Source organism: Sinocyclocheilus anshuiensis, unplaced genomic scaffold (assembly GCF_001515605.1).
Source record: "Sinocyclocheilus anshuiensis isolate Anshui unplaced genomic scaffold, SAMN03320099.WGS_v1.1 scaffold660, whole genome shotgun sequence".
NCBI classification, from domain to species: domain Eukaryota; kingdom Metazoa; phylum Chordata; class Actinopteri; order Cypriniformes; family Cyprinidae; genus Sinocyclocheilus; species Sinocyclocheilus anshuiensis.
Window position 1 is genome coordinate 342,307 of NW_015557099.1, and position 18,400 is coordinate 360,706.

Below are 18,400 nucleotides of genomic sequence, written 5' to 3' on the forward strand. Positions count from 1 at the left end.
ACACACACACACACACAAAAAAAAAAACCACCATCTTAGAACAGCATCAGAAGAGAGCAAAACCTTCTGAATCAAATACACTATTATTTAAAGTTTAGGGTCAGTAAAAATACAGTATTACAAATACAGTAAAACTGTAATATTGTGAATATCATTACAATTTAAAACAACTAATAACTGTTTTTTTATATTAAAAAGTAATTTATTTCAGCATCATTACATCAGTCTTCAGTGTCACATGATCCTTCAGAAATCATTCTAATATGCTGATTTGCTGCTCAAAAAACATTTCTTCTTACTATCAATTTTACAAACAGCTGTGCTGCTTAATATTTTTGTGGAAATCATGATACATTTTTATATTGTTTGATTTTTTGTATTGTTTTGTATTGTCTGTACAGTTCAAAAGAACAGCATTAATTTTAAATGTGCAATATTATAATTGTCTTTACTGTCATTTTGATCAATTTAATAAAAATGTTGCCAACTCTAAACTTTTCAATGGTAGTGCACATTTTTCAGAAATAGGGATTTAGGGAAATTTGTAAAAATCTGTCATCATTACTGATTTTAAATTCATGTGAAATGCTTTGAAGTTGTTTCAGGTGATGCATATATGCATATAGTAAATAAAGGAAAAACCAGCCCATGTGTGGTCTTACCGATTTCTCTGTTGAGGATTTTTTCCTCTCTGTTCCCTACAGGTTCTATGACCTTTAGGAAGGGCTGGAATAGCCGAAGGTCGCAAAGTCTTCTCGTCTCATCGTAGAACTCCTCACGCTCTGCCTCTTGCGTTACACTGACGAAAATATAGGAGGTCTCCTCCTGCAGCAGGTGGTGCAGGGGGTACTTCCTAGCCTCCTTAAACAGTTCATGTTTGATTGTGATGAGAGTGGCCTCCCGGAGGCACTCTAGTGTCAGGATCATGCCATTGGGCAGTAGACAGTCCACCAGAATCCTGGGGGGCATCAAATGGATGCCCCATAGTTCTCCCGAGGAGGGTCTTGGAGGCATGATGTAAAGTCCTCACAATCTTCAATAGGAAAAAAAAATCTCCAACCTCTGTTTCTCCTGAAGGGGAACAGGACGAATAAAGTATGTTTTGGCAACATGTCTGATATCATGCACTGTTTTTAATAAACTCCACAGATAAGACAAAATGTTCAGCATTGCAAACTACACCTCAGATAAACAAGTCAGCATGCCCAACAAACAAATTAGGTCTTGAGAGACGAAGTCAGTAACAAACAGGAACACAGATCGCAAACAAGCAAAATAAACTTGAATGTAACAATGATGATGCTACTCATTAACCTGTGTTATACTCTACCAGTTTGGGGTCTGTAAGATGTTTCCACAAACATATTAAGCAGCACAACTGTTTTCAACATTGAAAATAAATTTGAGCAGAATGATTTCTGAAGGATCATGTGAAACTGAAGACTGGAGTAATGATGCTTAAAATTCAGCTTCGTATCACAGGAATACATTACATTTCAAAATATATTACAACAAAAAAAACTTGTTTAAAACGGTAATAATATTTTTACAATATTACTGTTTTCACTGTATTTATTTTTTTTTTTTCAGAAAACATTTAAAAATATCTTACCAACCCCAAACTTTTGAATGGTACCTAAAAGACACACACACACACTAGTACTAAACCATGAAGACAACGGAGTCATTTAATGCGGTCACATCACTTACATCAGTCTTAATAAAAAGCACATGCTTACAGGAAGTTCAGTACAACCCAACATCACTGAGCAATGACAGAAATGTATCACTCTGTGAGAGAGGAGCGATATTTCCACACAACATAGAGCCAAAAACATTTGGCACTTCATACTGAAGTGGATGACTTGTTTTCCCTTGCAAACATGTGCCAACAAAAAGACACCCTTATGCATCTCCTGGGTGTAAGGCTGCTGAAAGCGATTCCCTCGTCTGACAAACAGCATCTTTCACCATGTAAATGTGTGATCTGAAATTATTGGATTTTAAAACTAGGCCATGTGAGATGAACACGTCAGATCTTTTGTCCTGACTATGCTCCTATGCAGTTCTTCCAGTTTATTCATGTAAAACACCATGCAAATGTTTATTACAGAGCTTTGTGAATCTTGGTACTGCCACGGTTGTAACCACTTCATGCTTTCACACTTTTTAGTGCTTATTTTTTATCTCTTCACAGTAAAAAAAAAAAAAAAAAGGAGAATCAAAAAACAGAAGAATCAATATTTTCATAAGATTTGGTATTTTTGCTTACCTTGTGTGATGTTAGGGCCACTTGTAAAAGTAAATGTCCATCATAGTTCAGACTATCTGATCTGCTTGATTTATAACTTCTCTTCAGATCCACTGAATTATACTGTGAAAACAGCAAGAAGGACAAACATTCAGTGTCTAGTGGAAAAAGTGGACCAGCTCGCTCAGTTTAGCCAAAACAACTCGACCCATACCCATGCCAACACTACCAACCACAACAAACCTCCACAGCAGTGTTTAGAGTGACAGAGATGGGAAGAAAATAAGATTAAGAGGTTTATCATTCTTGCATATGAATAGACCAAGCCACAATGACAGAGAACCACTTGCTACAATTAACTATTTATAGATACATAAGTCAAGTTTATTACAATAACTTAATGTTGTATTCAAGTTAGTTTAAACCACTAGTCAAAACAAACACCTGAATCATGACAGAGCAGAAACATGCACTAATATGACTACAAACCGGCTTACTACTACACCGCTAAACATGTTTCATAAACAAACAAACTGAAATTTATAATAAGAACTTACTGAAATATTTTAATCCATTAAAACACATATTATAAACGTAATATATCTTATTAAAGCAGAAACACATTTGGAAAGCTCATATACATGACATAATTAGCCAGCTAGCAATCCCAGACAAAACATACTAACTAAAAGAAAACTGCCATTTATATTTGTCAGAGTTTAAAAGCTCCAAAATAAAAAGAAATATCAGTTGGCGTGTAACTAAGTCATTAAAGACGGTTTATTTCTTTAAACAATAAGATATTGATTCCTTTAGCCACCTAGCCGCTAGGCTAATCCGCTATAGCTAACCCGATAACTTTCAGATATAATGTAATATCTCGCCAAAGACGCTTCATTAGATTATACTCTGAAACGACACATATTTTTTAAAAGACCACCAGAGTTGTTATTCAAACAATGAATTAATAAACAAATATCTCACGTTTATGTGTATAGCTAATATGGGTATGTACCGACGAGTTGTTGTGAGGTAATCCGCTGTTGGTGTTCAGTCACTCGTTCAGGGCTGTAAATCCAGCGCGGGGCTTTGCTGGGCCTCTAGCCGCCCCGCTCTGACACGCACCGCCTCTCCATCATCACAGCAGCAGCAGCAGCAGCGGCGGCGGATCGCGAGCAGTGTTTTCACACAAATCATTCATCACTGAGGGAGAAAGACGAAATACATGCTGTCCAAAATCCGATGGATTGGATAAAAATCGTCAGGAACGCTGTCACGATGGAATAAGGGAGGATCCTGTGAATAAATAAGCACCAAAGTGGCCGGATAGGTAAGAGGGAGGGTGACTGGCTGCTAAAGAGGGAGAGGGACAGGATGACAAACCCAGTGAACTCCTTTTTCCAATCGATCATCCCACTGTGGTATAGGATAGCCATATGTTCAACAAACACGTGCTAAACAAGCGAAATAAGTGTGAATCTTGTCAGGAAGCCCTAGAAATTTTATACCATCTTCAGACTGCAAATGTATGCTTATAAGCTGCATATATACACGAAAATGTGTGCTTGATGCTACAGGCACACAAGAATTGCAATTGCATAAATAATAATGAATGTTGAATGTGAATGGGAATGAATAGAAAAATTGTTAAAATATTAAATTATTAATAAATTAGACCGCATACGCAATTTTCTTCATCGTTGTCTTTACAGACACACAGTTTGTTTTTATTTAATCCGTACTAATTTAGATCTGGATGGTTGCATATTTAATAATAGATTTATAATTACAATAGATGGTTTGTTTATTGACAGTACTATGCTTTTATTTCTTTCCATGAGTGTAAAAATACAGAGAAATTATACTCTGTATTTTTATTATTATTATGAATGACTGACAAACTCAGTTAAAAGTCATGGCCAAGGATCTTGCCAAAACATACTTGCATAAAATTGTCACATACTTGAATAAGTTTCCCCAATTAATTGTACAATATGTCATCTCGATTTATTGTTGATTATTCCAATAAATATTTACTTTGTAGTTTGAACGTCGAAATTGATTTTTAAGGAGCATAAAGTAGCCTTGGAAATTAAGCCGAGTCAAATTCAGTACTACTCGCGGAAAGTACAAATGTATACACTAACTCAAGTAGACTACTTCACACACCGTTTGTCAAGTCACAGCCTCGCGCATCCTCTCTTTGCGCGTGCTGCTGAATCGTCAATCAGATTCTCGCTTCGATAGGAGATGGACTGTACCAACTAGGCTGAGGGAGACGTTAATTCAAATTGCACTATATTTCCGACCACTGGAATTATGATTACGAATACGGTTTTCCAATGCATGTGTTATCATAATTCAGATCTCCCTCTGCCTGATTTATACAACATTTTCCACGTATTTCTAGTGTTTTTGAATCCGTATGCGACTGAAAACACCCCCCTGCTGCACGTTTGAAGCATGCGACGCACGTCTAGCTGGAAGAAGTTGAGCACCAGAGAGAGCTTGGAAGGATGCAGGGAAGATGGCGATGAATGTAAAGAACAGGGATGCTTTTTATCCAAGTGCTGGCTATTGCGATATCTACACCTCTCAGCCTGTAAACTATGGAGACTGCAGCCATTATTTCCCTCGGATGACAGGTAAGATAGGGCAATGTTTTCGAAATGATTTTCAGTGCATTGCGTTATAACTGATGCTCTGCATCAAATTTGCTCTGCACTGCAATGGTCTGAAATAGGAGTTTATTAGGGACCGATCTTTATTTTTAAATAATGGAAAGATTTATGAGAAGAAGGGCCTTGATGTCAGACTAACCACTGACAGTTTGAGAATGGAAATCCCTATCTGCATTGCCAAAGGACCATGGCACATCAAATGTTTTTTCAAATTTCAAATCTCACTGAAATTCTTCAGGTACTCCTTTTATATTGTATGCCACTCTGTTTCTATTATATGATGATATGTTGCTTAAGCTCTGCATGGATGATATGTGGTTGCATTAGATCAAGTAAAAAAAATAATGCATACAAGCTTTTTAAAATTATACCTTTTCACAGAGAGTGGACTAATAATACGTTTTTTTTATTAAATGGAAAATTATGCAGAATAAAGTATGAGGCAAGTTGAGTGAGGTATCTGGTAGGTTCTGCACATGTTCATTGTCACATTTTAGTCTAGATTACATATGAAACCAATAAATATATGAAGGGACATTTAAGGTAATTGATGATTTTTGGCTAAACGTCCCAGTAAGAGTCCATAATGTCACAATTTGCAGTCCATGTCCTCAGAAAACACAAGGTTACTACTGTGGGTTTTATTTAAGAGGACTCCTTGGCAGTTGATTCATGTGACATCTAATTAAAAAGGCCATACGGGACATAAAAATGCAAATTTTTTATTTATTTTACATGATAGCACTGTTTCTGCAAATCATGGATGAAGTAGACAGTGAGACACCGTACAGCTCTGATAAAAGTACTGAAATGCATCTGCCAAAACAGAAGGATGAAATGTGTAATCGTAATAAACATTGCAAATGTGCACAGAGAGCAACCGTGCATGTAATGCATTTATTCTGCTCTCAATAATTGATGCCGTCAAAGAACAACTGTACAATGCACAAACAGCTTAGTAGTGTTTTGCAGCAGTGAGTGGTGTAAAACAACCTGGAGCATCAAGTGATAGTACTGCTTTACCTTCTCATGTGCCCTGCATACCTTGCATTATAGATGCCCATCGAGAACAATCCTCCCTAAATCTAAAAATCTTTGTTCCTTGTCCTGATGAAAGAGCAGATGTTTGATGTCGTGCTCGAACTAAACTTTGCATTGCTTCCAAAAAAACAGTGGATTTAATCCGAATGGAGAGAGCAGGTATTTGTCCCTGACCTTGAATTGGGACTGTGGGTTCTACTTAGACCTATTTCTAGGCTTGTATTCTCTGATGACCAAGAGATATCAGGTTTGTTTTCAGGTCAAAAGAAGAGGAATATAAAAGGGTAGGCTACTGAATTTTTTGTAATAGTGTAAATGATTATGCAGAGACAACTACAAGTAAGACTGCAAGTTCATAAGTTATTCTTTTTTATAGCCAGACCAATGCATGACCAATGAAAAGCAACCACAGTCCAGTTTTCTAATGGAATAGTTCACCCACAAATGAAAATGTACTCTAAATTAACTTACTTTCAGACCATTAAAGATGGAGATGAGTTTGTTTCTTCATTAATTTAGTATTATATCACTTGCCCTCCAGTGGATCCTCTGCAGTGAATGGGGAGTCGTCTTGTCTAAATCAGGAGAGAAATATGCACAGATCAAGCACTGTTTATAACCCAAAACAGCTCTAAACAAATATGTGGGTGGACTTTCATGTGAGAGGACAACAGTGGATGGACTTTTTCATCGGAGGAAGCATCATTATGGATTAGGACTGGAATTTCACAAGACTTTTATTGATGGACTGGAGTGGTGTGGATTATTGTGATGCATTTATCAGCTGATTCTGACGGCACCCATTCACTGCAGAGGATCATTTGGTGAGTTAATGAATTATAAATTGAATTATTCCAAAGCTGTTTCCTTGAAGAAACAAATATACATCATCTTCATCTATATCTTGACTGGCCAGAGAGTGAGTAAAATACCTCATAGCACAATAGAACACCTGAAATTTTTTTTTTTTCAAATAATTGCACAGTTCTTCTGTTTGTTTAAACGATCAGACTTTGACTAAACCAACAATTGTGACAATTTGGGGATGGGACTAACTTGACCAAACAACGGGGGATAAGGAGAGCATTTGAGACCTGATAGGAACAATTTATATTGAAAATAAACATTTAAAATGGAAATACATTAACAGCTCCGTTTATGGATATAAACGTTGGGGTATTTAAGAATTCCAAGAAGGGCCTTCCAATGCTGCCAACGTCCAAGCAACCGGAAACAGAGCCATTTGGCGCATTCTTATGTCTATTTTAGTCGGCTGAATCATTGTTGTCATGATCCCATCGGAACTAAACTGATACACTGGAAATATCACACAGCCACGAAACAGCTGACTCTCCAACCCCCCCACTTGCTCAGCCTCAGATCTGCCGAAGCACCAAACATGTGCTGAGTTCAGGAGGCAGGAGTCAGGCCTAATCACATCTGCAGGAGGCTATACGACAAAGATTCACTCTTTCACTCATATATCCACTCTATTATTAAAATGAATCATTTGCAGTACTAATATTTGGCTTTTACATCACTGTTTTATGTAGCAGGGGAGCTCTATTATGTTTCACTTAAATATTTAGGAATGTAGATGTAAAAAAAAAAAACAATGTGGACAGCTCTGAACTTTTGGTTTTGAAGGAATGTGTTGGAAATTGTTTGAGTTCGTATTTAAATATCTGACTTTTGATTTCAGACTTTGGTATCATGAAAACATTGAGATCTCTTCTGAAACACTAGAAGAGACATGTGAGAGTACTGGAGTCTTTTTCTCAGAAGAATCACCTAAGAAGCAGGAGACAAAAGCCTTTTGTTTTCTCTACATTTAATCTCACAGCTGTGAGAACAAATTGAGATATTAGCAAGATCTCATCCTTCATTCTTCACAAAAATAACATTTCTCTATTGGCCTCTATGGCTCCATGAAGAAACTTTTACACCCATGGAAACTTTCCACTGCACAGAAGGAATCAAAAATTGTTCTTCTATGGCACAGTTCCCTTTTGGAACCTATATTTTTAAAGGAGACCTATGTAATATAAGTCAATAAAGACAATGTGTAATATAAGTCTCAGGTGTCCCCAGAATGTGTCTAACGTTTCAGCTCAAAATACCCCACAGATAATTTATTATATCATTTTGAACATGCCTATTTTGAGTGGAAGCAGAAACATGCTGTTTTAATGCATGTCTCTCTGTGAGTACTAAACTAAGTTCTCTTTCGTGTCTTACTGCGCTTAAACTGTCAAATACACACAAGTTTGTTAAAAACACACACGAGTTACAAAAACAGTCGGTTATGTCTGTGAAGGTAAACAGCTGGGAAAGAAATTGCATGTTTATATCAGATCTGTGTGGCAGCAGCATAATATACAGTAAATAAATCAATAAATCACTGCTCTCTTATCTCCTCTGAGGCTGGGACTCTAAATAGAGTTCTGTGCTCGTCAGTGCAGCCAAAGACAGAACAGTTAGCATGCTATGCTTGAACTTTCACCATTGCATCAGAACTGGTACACCGGTGTCGCTTGTGAAAACACTATGGCGGCGCCGTGGGTGAAAACTTGCAGATTAAGAGGCAATAATATTATAATAAGATCCCCTTGCTACGTCAAGAGGGGAGCAAAATCTCAGCAGCTCATTTTTTTTGCACTTGCAGAGAAAGGCTTACCAAAGAAAATTACTGGGTTGTTCTTTTTCATGTTTTCTGGGTTGGTAGATGCACCGGGGACCCGATTATTGCACTTAAACACAGAAAAAGTCAGATGATATGTCACCTTTAAGAGCCCAATGCGTTTTCCTATTTAAAAACATAAGAGGCAGAGCTTTGGAACAAAAAATGCTAGAATGCATTCTGTGTGTAAGGCCCTTAAAAGTGTATTTACTCACTCTGACACCTAAATTAATTTTGCTTTCATTTGGCTTTCCAGGTCCAGATACCGTTCTAAAACCACCTCTTAGTTTGATATGTCAGCAGCCACCTCAGCCCTTCCGGGCCATGACCCCGACCCAGAACCTCAGTCCTCCACCGATGATGATGTCGCCGGACCCCTTGCGGTTCCCACACTGCTCTCCTCTAGCCATAAAGCCGCCACCTCACCTCCAGTTGCCGCCCAACCCACCCATCCCAGTGCCCCCCGTCCTCAGTCCCAAGCCCCCCGAAGAAGACGGTAAGGCAGTGGGTGCTGACCAGGAAGCCACTCTGGAAGAGCTTTGCAAGCCTCTGTACTGTAAGCTTTGTAACGTCACTCTCAACTCTGCCCAGCAGGCTCAGGCACATTATCAGGTAATCTAAAACTCATGTTATGGTCCATGAGGTATGTAAATAATATGATAAGAGAATAGTGAATGATTTCACATTCTGTTTATGTCAACAAAGTGGTTTTGGACTGCACAATGCCTGATGACACCAAAATAATAGTTTGTCTTGATTGATACTGTATGTTTAGGAGATTTTACTTTCAGTTTTGGTTTCTTTCAGTTAGTTGTTTTTCTTGAGAGCCTGAGTATTGGTTTAAATCTTTGTTGCAACGAAGAAGAAAGCATGTAATCAAGTCTTGTTTTGTCTATAGGGGAAAAACCACAGTAAGAAGCTGCGCAATTTTTATGCTGGTAGCCAGCAGCCACCTCCAATTAGAATACCAGAGGTAGTAGAGCCCGTTTCCCAGCAACCCTCAGCAACTCCACCCACAGATTCTGCAAATGTGACTGCCAGCCAGGTACTTATGACTCTTATCTGGTGCATTTCTGTCCGAGCAAGTGTGTTTTTTTTTTCTACAGACTGTCTGCAAATAGGGCTAGACGATATGTGTTTAATTATTTAAAATTTATTTGCAGTGATTTTTCTAACAACATTGTGAATGCATGTCAATAGACTAGTTTAGCGATATTTCTTTGTCTTGCGTTATTCTTCATGTGCCACTTGTGGCATCAAAAGTAATCGCAAACTATTGGAGTGTCGAATTAGCCTAAACTTCCCTAAGCACTTCCCCTCAGGGGAATCCCAGTCACCAACTAGGGAAGTTTATATGGACAGACCCTCAAGACCTCCGTTTTGACCGAGGAAGTGAATCTAATTCATATGTACACATCAGGCTGCTCCATAGACCACTATGAAACGTGATTGTGACAACATCGCAGATCATGTTTAATTTACCCCCACTCCAAACAACTCTTTGATATATATATATTTTTTAAATATTTGCTGCATTAAACAAATTCGTAAGGGAAAAAATGTTAATAATAAATCCGCTCCACAGTGGATTCCAAGTGATCAAGGGCTACGGTCGTTCCAGTTCAGTCCATTGCAAGGGTTTCGCCAGTAGTGGGCACTAGTGCAACGTAAGCAATGATGTATATCCGAGTCAGCGAGATGGGGGGAAGTTAGCGAAGGGAAAAAAAACGACCTGGAATGCATTCATAATAAAATAGGCTCAATCAATTAATTTAATTTTGGGCGCGGAAGTACACTGTACCTGTTTTTCATCATGGCAGATGAAGAGTTTTTGAAACTTAAGTTTTTGATTGTTCTTGTTGTTTTGTCGTAGTCACATCTTTAAAATAAACACCACAAAAATAACATTAGAATTTGTAAATTTGATTATTTCCATGAATTTCAAACTGTCCATTTTGATGAACTGATTCAGCAATTAATTTGCATCATCTCAGAAAAATTTGGGGTCTGTAAAATTTTTTTAATGTTTTTGAAAGAAGTCTCTAATGCTCACCAAGGTTGCATTTATTTGATTAAAATACAGTAAAACAGTGATATTGTGAAATATTATTACAATTTAAAATAATTGTTTTCTATTTGAATATATGTTTTAAATGTAATTTATTCCTGTGATGCAAAGCTCAATTTTCAGCATCATTACTCTTCACTGCTCTCATCCTTCAGAAACCATTCTAAAATGCTGATTTGGTGCTCAATAAACAATTATTATTATCAATGTTCAAATTATTAATTTCTTTCATAGAAAAGAACAAATCTAACTGAGCTCAAACATTTGAATGGTTGTTTATATACACTGCTACATATATTGCATATCATCAAAAAGCTTAAAATGATCAAGATATTTTAGATATTGGTTGTTTTATCGTCCAGCCTTATCTGGGAATATATTTGTGATAGTAATCAGAGACGTCCCTGTAGACGCACACCTTTCATCGCTCTACTCTTTCTAAAAGCTCTACTGTCATTGTCCCGTCTGCAGCCACTTTCTAAGGGCGCTAGCAGAGTCATACTGGCCACGGAAAATGACTACTGCAAGCTATGTGACGCTTCCTTCAGCTCCCCCGCTGTGGCCCAGGCACACTATCAGGGCAAGAACCACGCCAAAAGACTGCGGCTGGCCGAGGCACAGCAGAACGCCACGTCCTTGTGAGTCTGTCACACCCACGCGCTCCCAGATAAAACAGCCGTTAAACGTTGGAAATCCTTCCGTGTTTGAGGGCGGTGTTTTTTTAATGAGACATCAGTTATGCAGTTTGCATAACTCATACACTCATATGAATTTCAGCCTCAAATCTTGACAACAAGGAAATCCACGTACACATTATGCATCAACTAGTAGGAAGTTTTGCATGGAGAAAGAAGTTTTTCCTGTTAGCTTTATCTTCAAGCTGTTTTTGCATTGATAAGTGGGGCACTCGTTTTAATGCCACTGTTGGGCTGTCCTGATAACAAACACAGGAAGATACATCCTATTGCACTCCAAACGTCTGATTGTATCTGAGAAAACATGACTATGGCTAGTTAAGCTACGTTTGAATCCCTCCCTCTAAGTAATTCAAAACAAAACAAATAAGCTTAATTATTGATTAAAAATAAGACAAAAAGTACCAATATCATTGTTCTAGGTACTGCAGACTATAAGCAGTAGGGCTGGATGAAAATGTATGACATCCACAGTGATTTTGCTGGTGATATATTTATTCTTGAATATCTTAGAGATGGAAATGCTTGCTTTTTATTTGACCACTAAAAATGTTTTAGAATATTTTTATGCGAGTGTGTCATTAAATTAAAATATACCTTAATTTAGATATTTTATTATTCTTTATAATATATATTTGTTATTTGAATAATTTCTTGATCTGTTCTTGCTTTGTTACTTGCAAGCATGAGAGTGTTTTAATATTGATTTTAAATTTACATTTAAAAAAACTTAGCAAGTTTGATTCCTTTCCATAAATCAGTTCAAACTGTGCATTTGCATCATCATTTAAATGGTCACAGAAGTTTTTGTATAGCATTTTTCGATTTATTCATTTTTTTAAATTTGTAGAAAATATTTTTACAGGTAAATATTGCTATTTTGCAGCAATATTGTTATATTGCATTGTTATATTTGAATGAATGAGGCACTTATTTGTGGATATACAGTACATGTAATTTGTCCATATATTCAAATATTTTAGTAAATATTTTTTGTAGGTTTTGCAGCAGTATTCTAAAATTGTATTGTTATATTTGAGAATATACATGAAAACGATTCCTAATTCTTCTTTGTGTTCCTTAAATCAAATATTCTATAATATTGTGAAATATTATTACAAATTATAATAACTATTTTATTTATTTATTTAATATAATACTGTGAATACTTGATTATTCTGGCTTAGATGATTTCACTTAAATATTTTGATTCATCTCAGAAACAAATGTTTATATAAGAAATTACATAATAGCAATTACATAAATATAAAGGCATATAATATCATCAAAAGGCTGAAAAATATAAGACATATTTCTTAGCCATACTAAGTGGTAAATCATCTTTTCTTATCATGTGTTTTCCAGAGACTTGTCCAACACTCAGAGACGGCCACGGAAAGAAGGATACGAGTACCAATTAATGAAGAACCGTAGGGCTCATATCAATACTGCCATGCCAGGTACTCTGTCTACACAGATTGATCTCAACCGATAGTTTAAGAGAGACAGATTTTTGCCATCATGTTAATCTTGCCCTGAGACTATCCCTCGGGTTCTGTTTTCTGCCCAGTGGTCCAGGCTGTGGTGCAAAACCTCCATTTGCGATCAGTGCTTTGGCAGCAGAGCGCTTGGCAGCTGCGCGTGTTAGTTTGCCAGCCTGTGCTAATGTAGCTCGATGTGCTAGTCTCGCTAAATGCAGGCCAGACGCCAAGGCTTTGATCTATGTAAGCCGATACTCCACCCCACGTCAGCCCGGGCTCACGAACGTCACCCACACGATGGCAGATCTCAGTCACACACATGCCCCCCATTGCACCGCGCTCCTGTGCTCACATACGCACAAAAACACACGCTATTGCATTCTATAAGTGAAGCCGTTAGCTTTGCATGTGATATTGTTTTATCAACTGGAAAAAGAACTAAATAAATGCTTTTTCAAAATAATATGTCTGTTAGTTAACAATGCTTTTTAGACTCTAACTTTCAAATGTGCATTTGCTAAACAAGTGTATCGCTCTACACTGAGATGCACTGATGTTTCCCTCGGGTGAGGGTCATCTGCTCTTATAATGTGCAGCAGAATATACACATGATGAGCCACAAAGTGTGTGTGCCAGAGTTGAAAAAATAAATGAGCTTAAATATATAAATTAAGTAATATACATTTCTATCTGTGGTACTTGGAGTTACATAAACTTCTTAAAATGTACTTAAATCGAAATTCTAATTATAATTTGCATCTTGCTTACTTCAGTTCATTTCAGATTCAGGAAGTGAACTGGAGTTTAAAAAGCATTTTCAGTTCACTTCTGAATTATGCATGTATTAATTAAGTATGGTGATTTTCCAACCTAATAGGTTTTGTATGATTGAAACATGCTTGTTTTTTTTTTTTTATGCAAAAAGCTTGCAATTCAAATTGTCTATACACTGATTTGCCTTAAAAAATTTAAAAAGAAGAATATGAAAATTGGGGATAAAATCATGCAGTGTGAACCTGGTATAAATGCATCTTTGCTGAATAGAAGTATTAACTTCTTCTAAAAAAAAATAATAATAATAATTAATTTTTTTGGTGAAAATTAGCACATAAACCCCAGTCAGCGTGACTTTGCATTTCAACGTGTATTTCATCACCTTGTAATATCTGCTTAGTCATGTAGCCATTTATTTGACGTTTCATTCATTCACATGACCTGAAATGTTTCCTGTGCTGTTTCAGGCCCTTACTACAACCCACGGCCGAGGCAGCGTATCCCACGAGACCTTGCGATGTGCGTCACACCCAGCGGGCAGTTCTATTGCTCGATGTGTAACTCGGGTGCCAGTGAGGAAGCGGAGTTTCGCCTGCACCTGGAGAGCAAGCAGCATAAAAGCAGAGTGTCCGAGCAACGCTACCGTAGCGAGATGGAGAATCTGGGATACACTTAAGAAGCAGCCGAAGTGATCAGTGATTCCCAGATCCTCAAGAATTAATCTTGCAATTCTTGAAGTAGCCACTTTGGTTTTAAAATGAAAGATGACGTTTGTAATTGTGCTATTCTAGAAGTACTTTATGAGCTAAAATTCGCACACACAGAAAAAGTTTATTTTGTGCCAGACAGACCATTAATTGGTGGCATGGACGTTTTAGGAAACTTTATTTAAGGGATATATAAGAGATATCTAACAGAACGTTTCAAACGCTCATAAGCACAGATTTAGGATCAACTGGCAAATAATTATAATTCATAATTAACGTGAAAGTACTAAATTCTTATCCTAAATCATCTTATGAGTAAGTACACAAATATTAGAATATACTGCTCTGGATTATACTTTCAGTATAATACAAAACAATACTTTCTGTATTTATGTATATGTAGCATTTTATTTAATTCTAATGTCTAACATCACCTCTAACGTGCTTTGGAGAGGTAATAAGTGTAAGTATTTTTTTCTCAGCTGTTTTTGCGTGAAGTTGATGCCTCAAAAAGGGACAAATCTAGCAGCAATTAGTTTCCTAAACAAGCAGAAGTGGCAATCCTACTCACTCTGAGCCGTAGATTCACTGTGTTTCTTCAGGAGCTACAGAACGCACGCCGCCGTTCTGCCGATCAGATTAGAGACTGCATTCCCAAGAGAATCCACAGCGTGCCTGCTGAATGTACTATGAAAGCGATGACAATAGATCTACGTCCGTCTGGCTTTGCACATGTTTACTAGATGTAGTGGGAGATTTGGTCTATTTCGGGGTGTACATCTGATATTGTTAACCAGCATGCTTCAGTGCGAAATTATTTGGGTGATTGTTGTTAATTTTTTATCTTGGATTATCCCTAGAGAATCTCTCCCCACACTAAAGGGAGAAATGGAAAACATGGCTATTTTTAATAAGGTCCGTGCCGCCCATGCCCCCTACCTCAATCACAACCCTCTGACACGTTAACCTACCAAAGCTTATCTGAGAAAAGCTTATCTATTTTATTATTTTATCTCCAATGTTTACTGAGGAACCAGTAAATTCAGGATGAAAATTTTCTGAAATTTGACTCAATTTTAGATGAATTTGTGTCTTCATCAGAACAGATTTGGAGAAATTTAGCATGCCATCACTTGCTCACCGGTGGGTCCTCTGCAGTGAATGGGTGCCGTCAGAATGAGAGTCCAAACAGCTGATAAAAACATCACAATAATCCACATGACTCCAGTCCATCAGTTAATGTCTTGTGAAGTGAAAAGCTGCATGCTTGTAAGAAATAAACCCATCATTAAGGAATTTTAACTTAAAACCATCGCTTCTGGCCAAAATATGAGTCCATAATCCATAATAACGTTTCCTACAATGAAAAAATCCATCCCCTGTTGCCCTGTCACATTAAAGTCTAATTTTACATCTGTAATGTGTTCCGTTTTTGCTTGTAAACGGTGCTTGATCTGTGCATATTTCTCAGACAAGACCACTTTTTTCATTAGAGAAAGCAATATTATGAATAGAGATTATATATAGCTGTAAATTAAGTTTAAAATATTTTAATAATGGATTTGTTTGTTACAAACGCACAGCTTTTCACTTCACTAAATGTTAATCGATGGACTGGAGTAGTGTGGATTACTTGTGGATTATTGTGATGCTTTTATCAGCTGTTTGGACTCTCATTCTGACGGCACCCATTCACTCCAAAGGATCCATTAGTGAGGAAGTGATGCAATGCTACATTTCTCCAAATTTATTCAGAAGAAGAAACAAACTCATCTATATCTTAAATGTCCTGAGAGTGAGTACATTTTCAGCTAATTTTAATTTTTAGGTGAACTATTTCTTTAAACAGTTACATTGGAACAAGTAGGAGCTGTTCAAAATTGTAGATGCTTTATGTTGTTTGTTCATGGCTGCATGATTTTATGCATAAACATCACCCTTCCCCGATTTTATCACTTAAAATGCTATAAATATTTTATATAAGACATTTACAATATTATGAACAGAAGAAGTGACCCAGTTTTACTCTGTCTGTTTGTTTTGTTGCTCTCAATAACTCCTTAAATAAGCTATAAAACCACTCTTCAGAGTTGCAGTCCATTGTCACTAAATGTTTGGAATTGTAATTCTTTTCTGATTTAGTATTATTTCTGCATGAAATTATTGCTGCTTGTACATATTAAGAGGATGATTGCGCTGCAAGAAAAGGACCATTGCAGAACTGAATTGAAAAGAGAGTATTGTAATAAGTCAAGTCATGCTATATATTATTACACAGGCATCTATGTTCATTCAAATCAAATGTTTACAGTGGGAATCATCATAAGGGACTTAAGGGAGCGCTTGACGGACTAATGGACTCAGTGGAGCGGTGAAGTCATCTTAAATGTGCCTCTGAGCCTACTCAACTGTGATGTTGAACATTTCATGTTGTTCTGCTTTGAATATGTTTCCAGTAGGAGGGACTTACAGTCTGGCATAACAAGTAATGTTTTGCGTATTCAAATACTGGCCATTTATGTCAAGCTTTTTATATAAATGTGGTGAGATGTTTTATATGTATATATTGATAGAAATTTTAAAAAGATGACTTTGTATTTTAAACATGTTAAATGTTATTCTAACATGTTCATAGTGCAGATTATTCCATAAAATGCACCACTGATCATCTGTTTGATGATTTGATGGTAGAAATAATTTGTGGTTTTGCCACTTGCAGTGGACAAATACAGCAGAAAGGCAAGAGGAATAATTAGAGAAGAGGGAATGGGGTCAGAACATGTTGTAGGCCAGACTAGAACCTGCATTATCCCACATGAGCACTACAGCTATAAAAAAAAAAAAAAACTGTGGTGGTGTTTTCTACTGGTAGCCATTGTATTTGCTCCCAGAGGTTCACCAGAGGCAAGCCATATCCTGTTTTGTGTTTTGTGCAGTCAGGAAGTTGTGACCCTATCTGGAAACAGACCTTTCCAAAGGATGCCAGCAGGGACACTAGGATCTCCCCCCAAGGGAAAATCCCAGTAGTCTACTCCCTTCAAGCCAATCACGATTTTTCCCATCAATAAATACCTCTGTTTTAATTTACACTGAGAGTCGTATTTCACAAATGTTTTCTAAAGGATTAGCAGAAGCATTTTATTTTGAGGTACATCGAAATAAAATCTAGCTGTAGTGCCTTTTGAAGACATGTTCTTATATAATGGTTGCCTTTTCAGGTCTGAGTGCAATACAGACGATGTGATATTTATCTGACTTCTTCCTTTTTCCCCATTAAACAGTGGTTCAGTGTCTTGAATGTACAGTACAGATGAAAGAACATTTTAACTTTATTGTAAAAAGCCCTGGAACTAAAATTTTGAATGCAATATAATGTATTAATAAATTTAATTAAAAAAAACAAGTCTTTCAGTACTTTGTCAACATACTGGGTGTGTTTGTAATATATCTTTCCGGGATCAAGAAGTAGTAATTAATTTTTTCTGTCTCTTTCTCATGGACATTTTAGTTCATTCCCTGGCTCGATATGCAACCATGAAACTGGCTTTATATTAGAGATGCACTGATTGCAATTTTCCTGGCCAATTAAGATTTCCGATTTTTTATAAGTGTGACCTGCCGATAACGATTTTTGCCGATTCTGATTTTCTTTCTAAGAACTATAATTGACGGCATATACAAATAAAACAAAAACTCTCAAAATAAAGTGCTCTGTGATTGGAAAGATGTAGAAAAATTAACTGAAAATGAGTTGCTGTAGATAAAACAGTTGTCATTTCCCACTATGTTTATAATTTTCCCCCCTAACCTTATTACATGTGTGATCGTTCACATCAAATACTTACATTGTTTCAATTAATTCAGTTAAAATAATAAGAAACTGTAGAGTTGCTACCATTCAAATGAAATCAGCATCAACAAACTCCATCTTTCCACTGCAGCAAACACAGAAGCTTTATCTGAAGTGGCATTAAGTGTATTTACACAGACTGTTTGATGAAGCTGAGGTGCCAAAAATCCAT

General features: G+C 36.8%; 2 protein-coding genes across 5 annotated transcripts in view; one reads left to right on the forward strand and one right to left on the reverse strand.

Annotated features, from left to right (window-relative positions):
* Positions 1-3,833, reverse strand: part of LOC107677508 (phosphatidylinositol 4,5-bisphosphate 3-kinase catalytic subunit alpha isoform) — a 19,221-nt gene extending 15,388 nt beyond the window's left edge. The window contains exons 1-3 of one of the 4 annotated variants that reach the window (XM_016472435.1): positions 3,267-3,833; positions 2,273-2,374; positions 663-1,071 (exon numbers count right to left, since the gene is read on the reverse strand). In XM_016472435.1, coding sequence (XP_016327921.1) covers positions 663-1,014 — 352 coding nt within the window. In that variant the 5' untranslated portion in view covers positions 1,015-1,071; positions 2,273-2,374; positions 3,267-3,833. Of the gene's footprint in view, positions 1-662; positions 1,072-2,272; positions 2,375-3,235 lie in introns of all 4 variants that reach the window. The other 3 variants (XM_016472433.1, XM_016472436.1, XM_016472434.1) reach the window with 3 other exon arrangements.
* Positions 3,834-4,531: 698 nt separating this feature from the next.
* On the forward strand, positions 4,532-15,495 carry LOC107677493 (zinc finger matrin-type protein 3-like). Its single transcript, XM_016472414.1, has 6 exons — positions 4,532-4,896; positions 8,910-9,265; positions 9,552-9,698; positions 11,193-11,359; positions 12,782-12,876; positions 14,139-15,495. The coding sequence occupies exons 1-6, from the start codon at positions 4,779-4,781 to the stop codon at positions 14,345-14,347; spliced, it is 1,092 nt and encodes a 363-aa protein (XP_016327900.1). The 5' UTR covers positions 4,532-4,778; the 3' UTR covers positions 14,348-15,495.
* The last annotated feature ends 2,905 nt before the right edge of the window (positions 15,496-18,400 follow it).

What these genes read in the sequence shown, in the direction of transcription:
- LOC107677493 (XM_016472414.1), top strand. Translation starts at nt 4,779, where the DNA reads ATGGCGATGAATGTAAAGAACAGGGATGCTTTTTATCCAAGTGCTGGC. An exon ending in TTATTTCCCTCGGATGACAG is followed by an intron (nt 4,897 to 8,909) that starts GTAAGATAGGGC and finishes TTGGCTTTCCAG; the next exon opens with GTCCAGATACCGTTCTAAAA. An exon ending in CAGCAGAACGCCACGTCCTT is followed by an intron (nt 11,360 to 12,781) that starts GTGAGTCTGTCA and finishes TGTGTTTTCCAG; the next exon opens with AGACTTGTCCAACACTCAGA.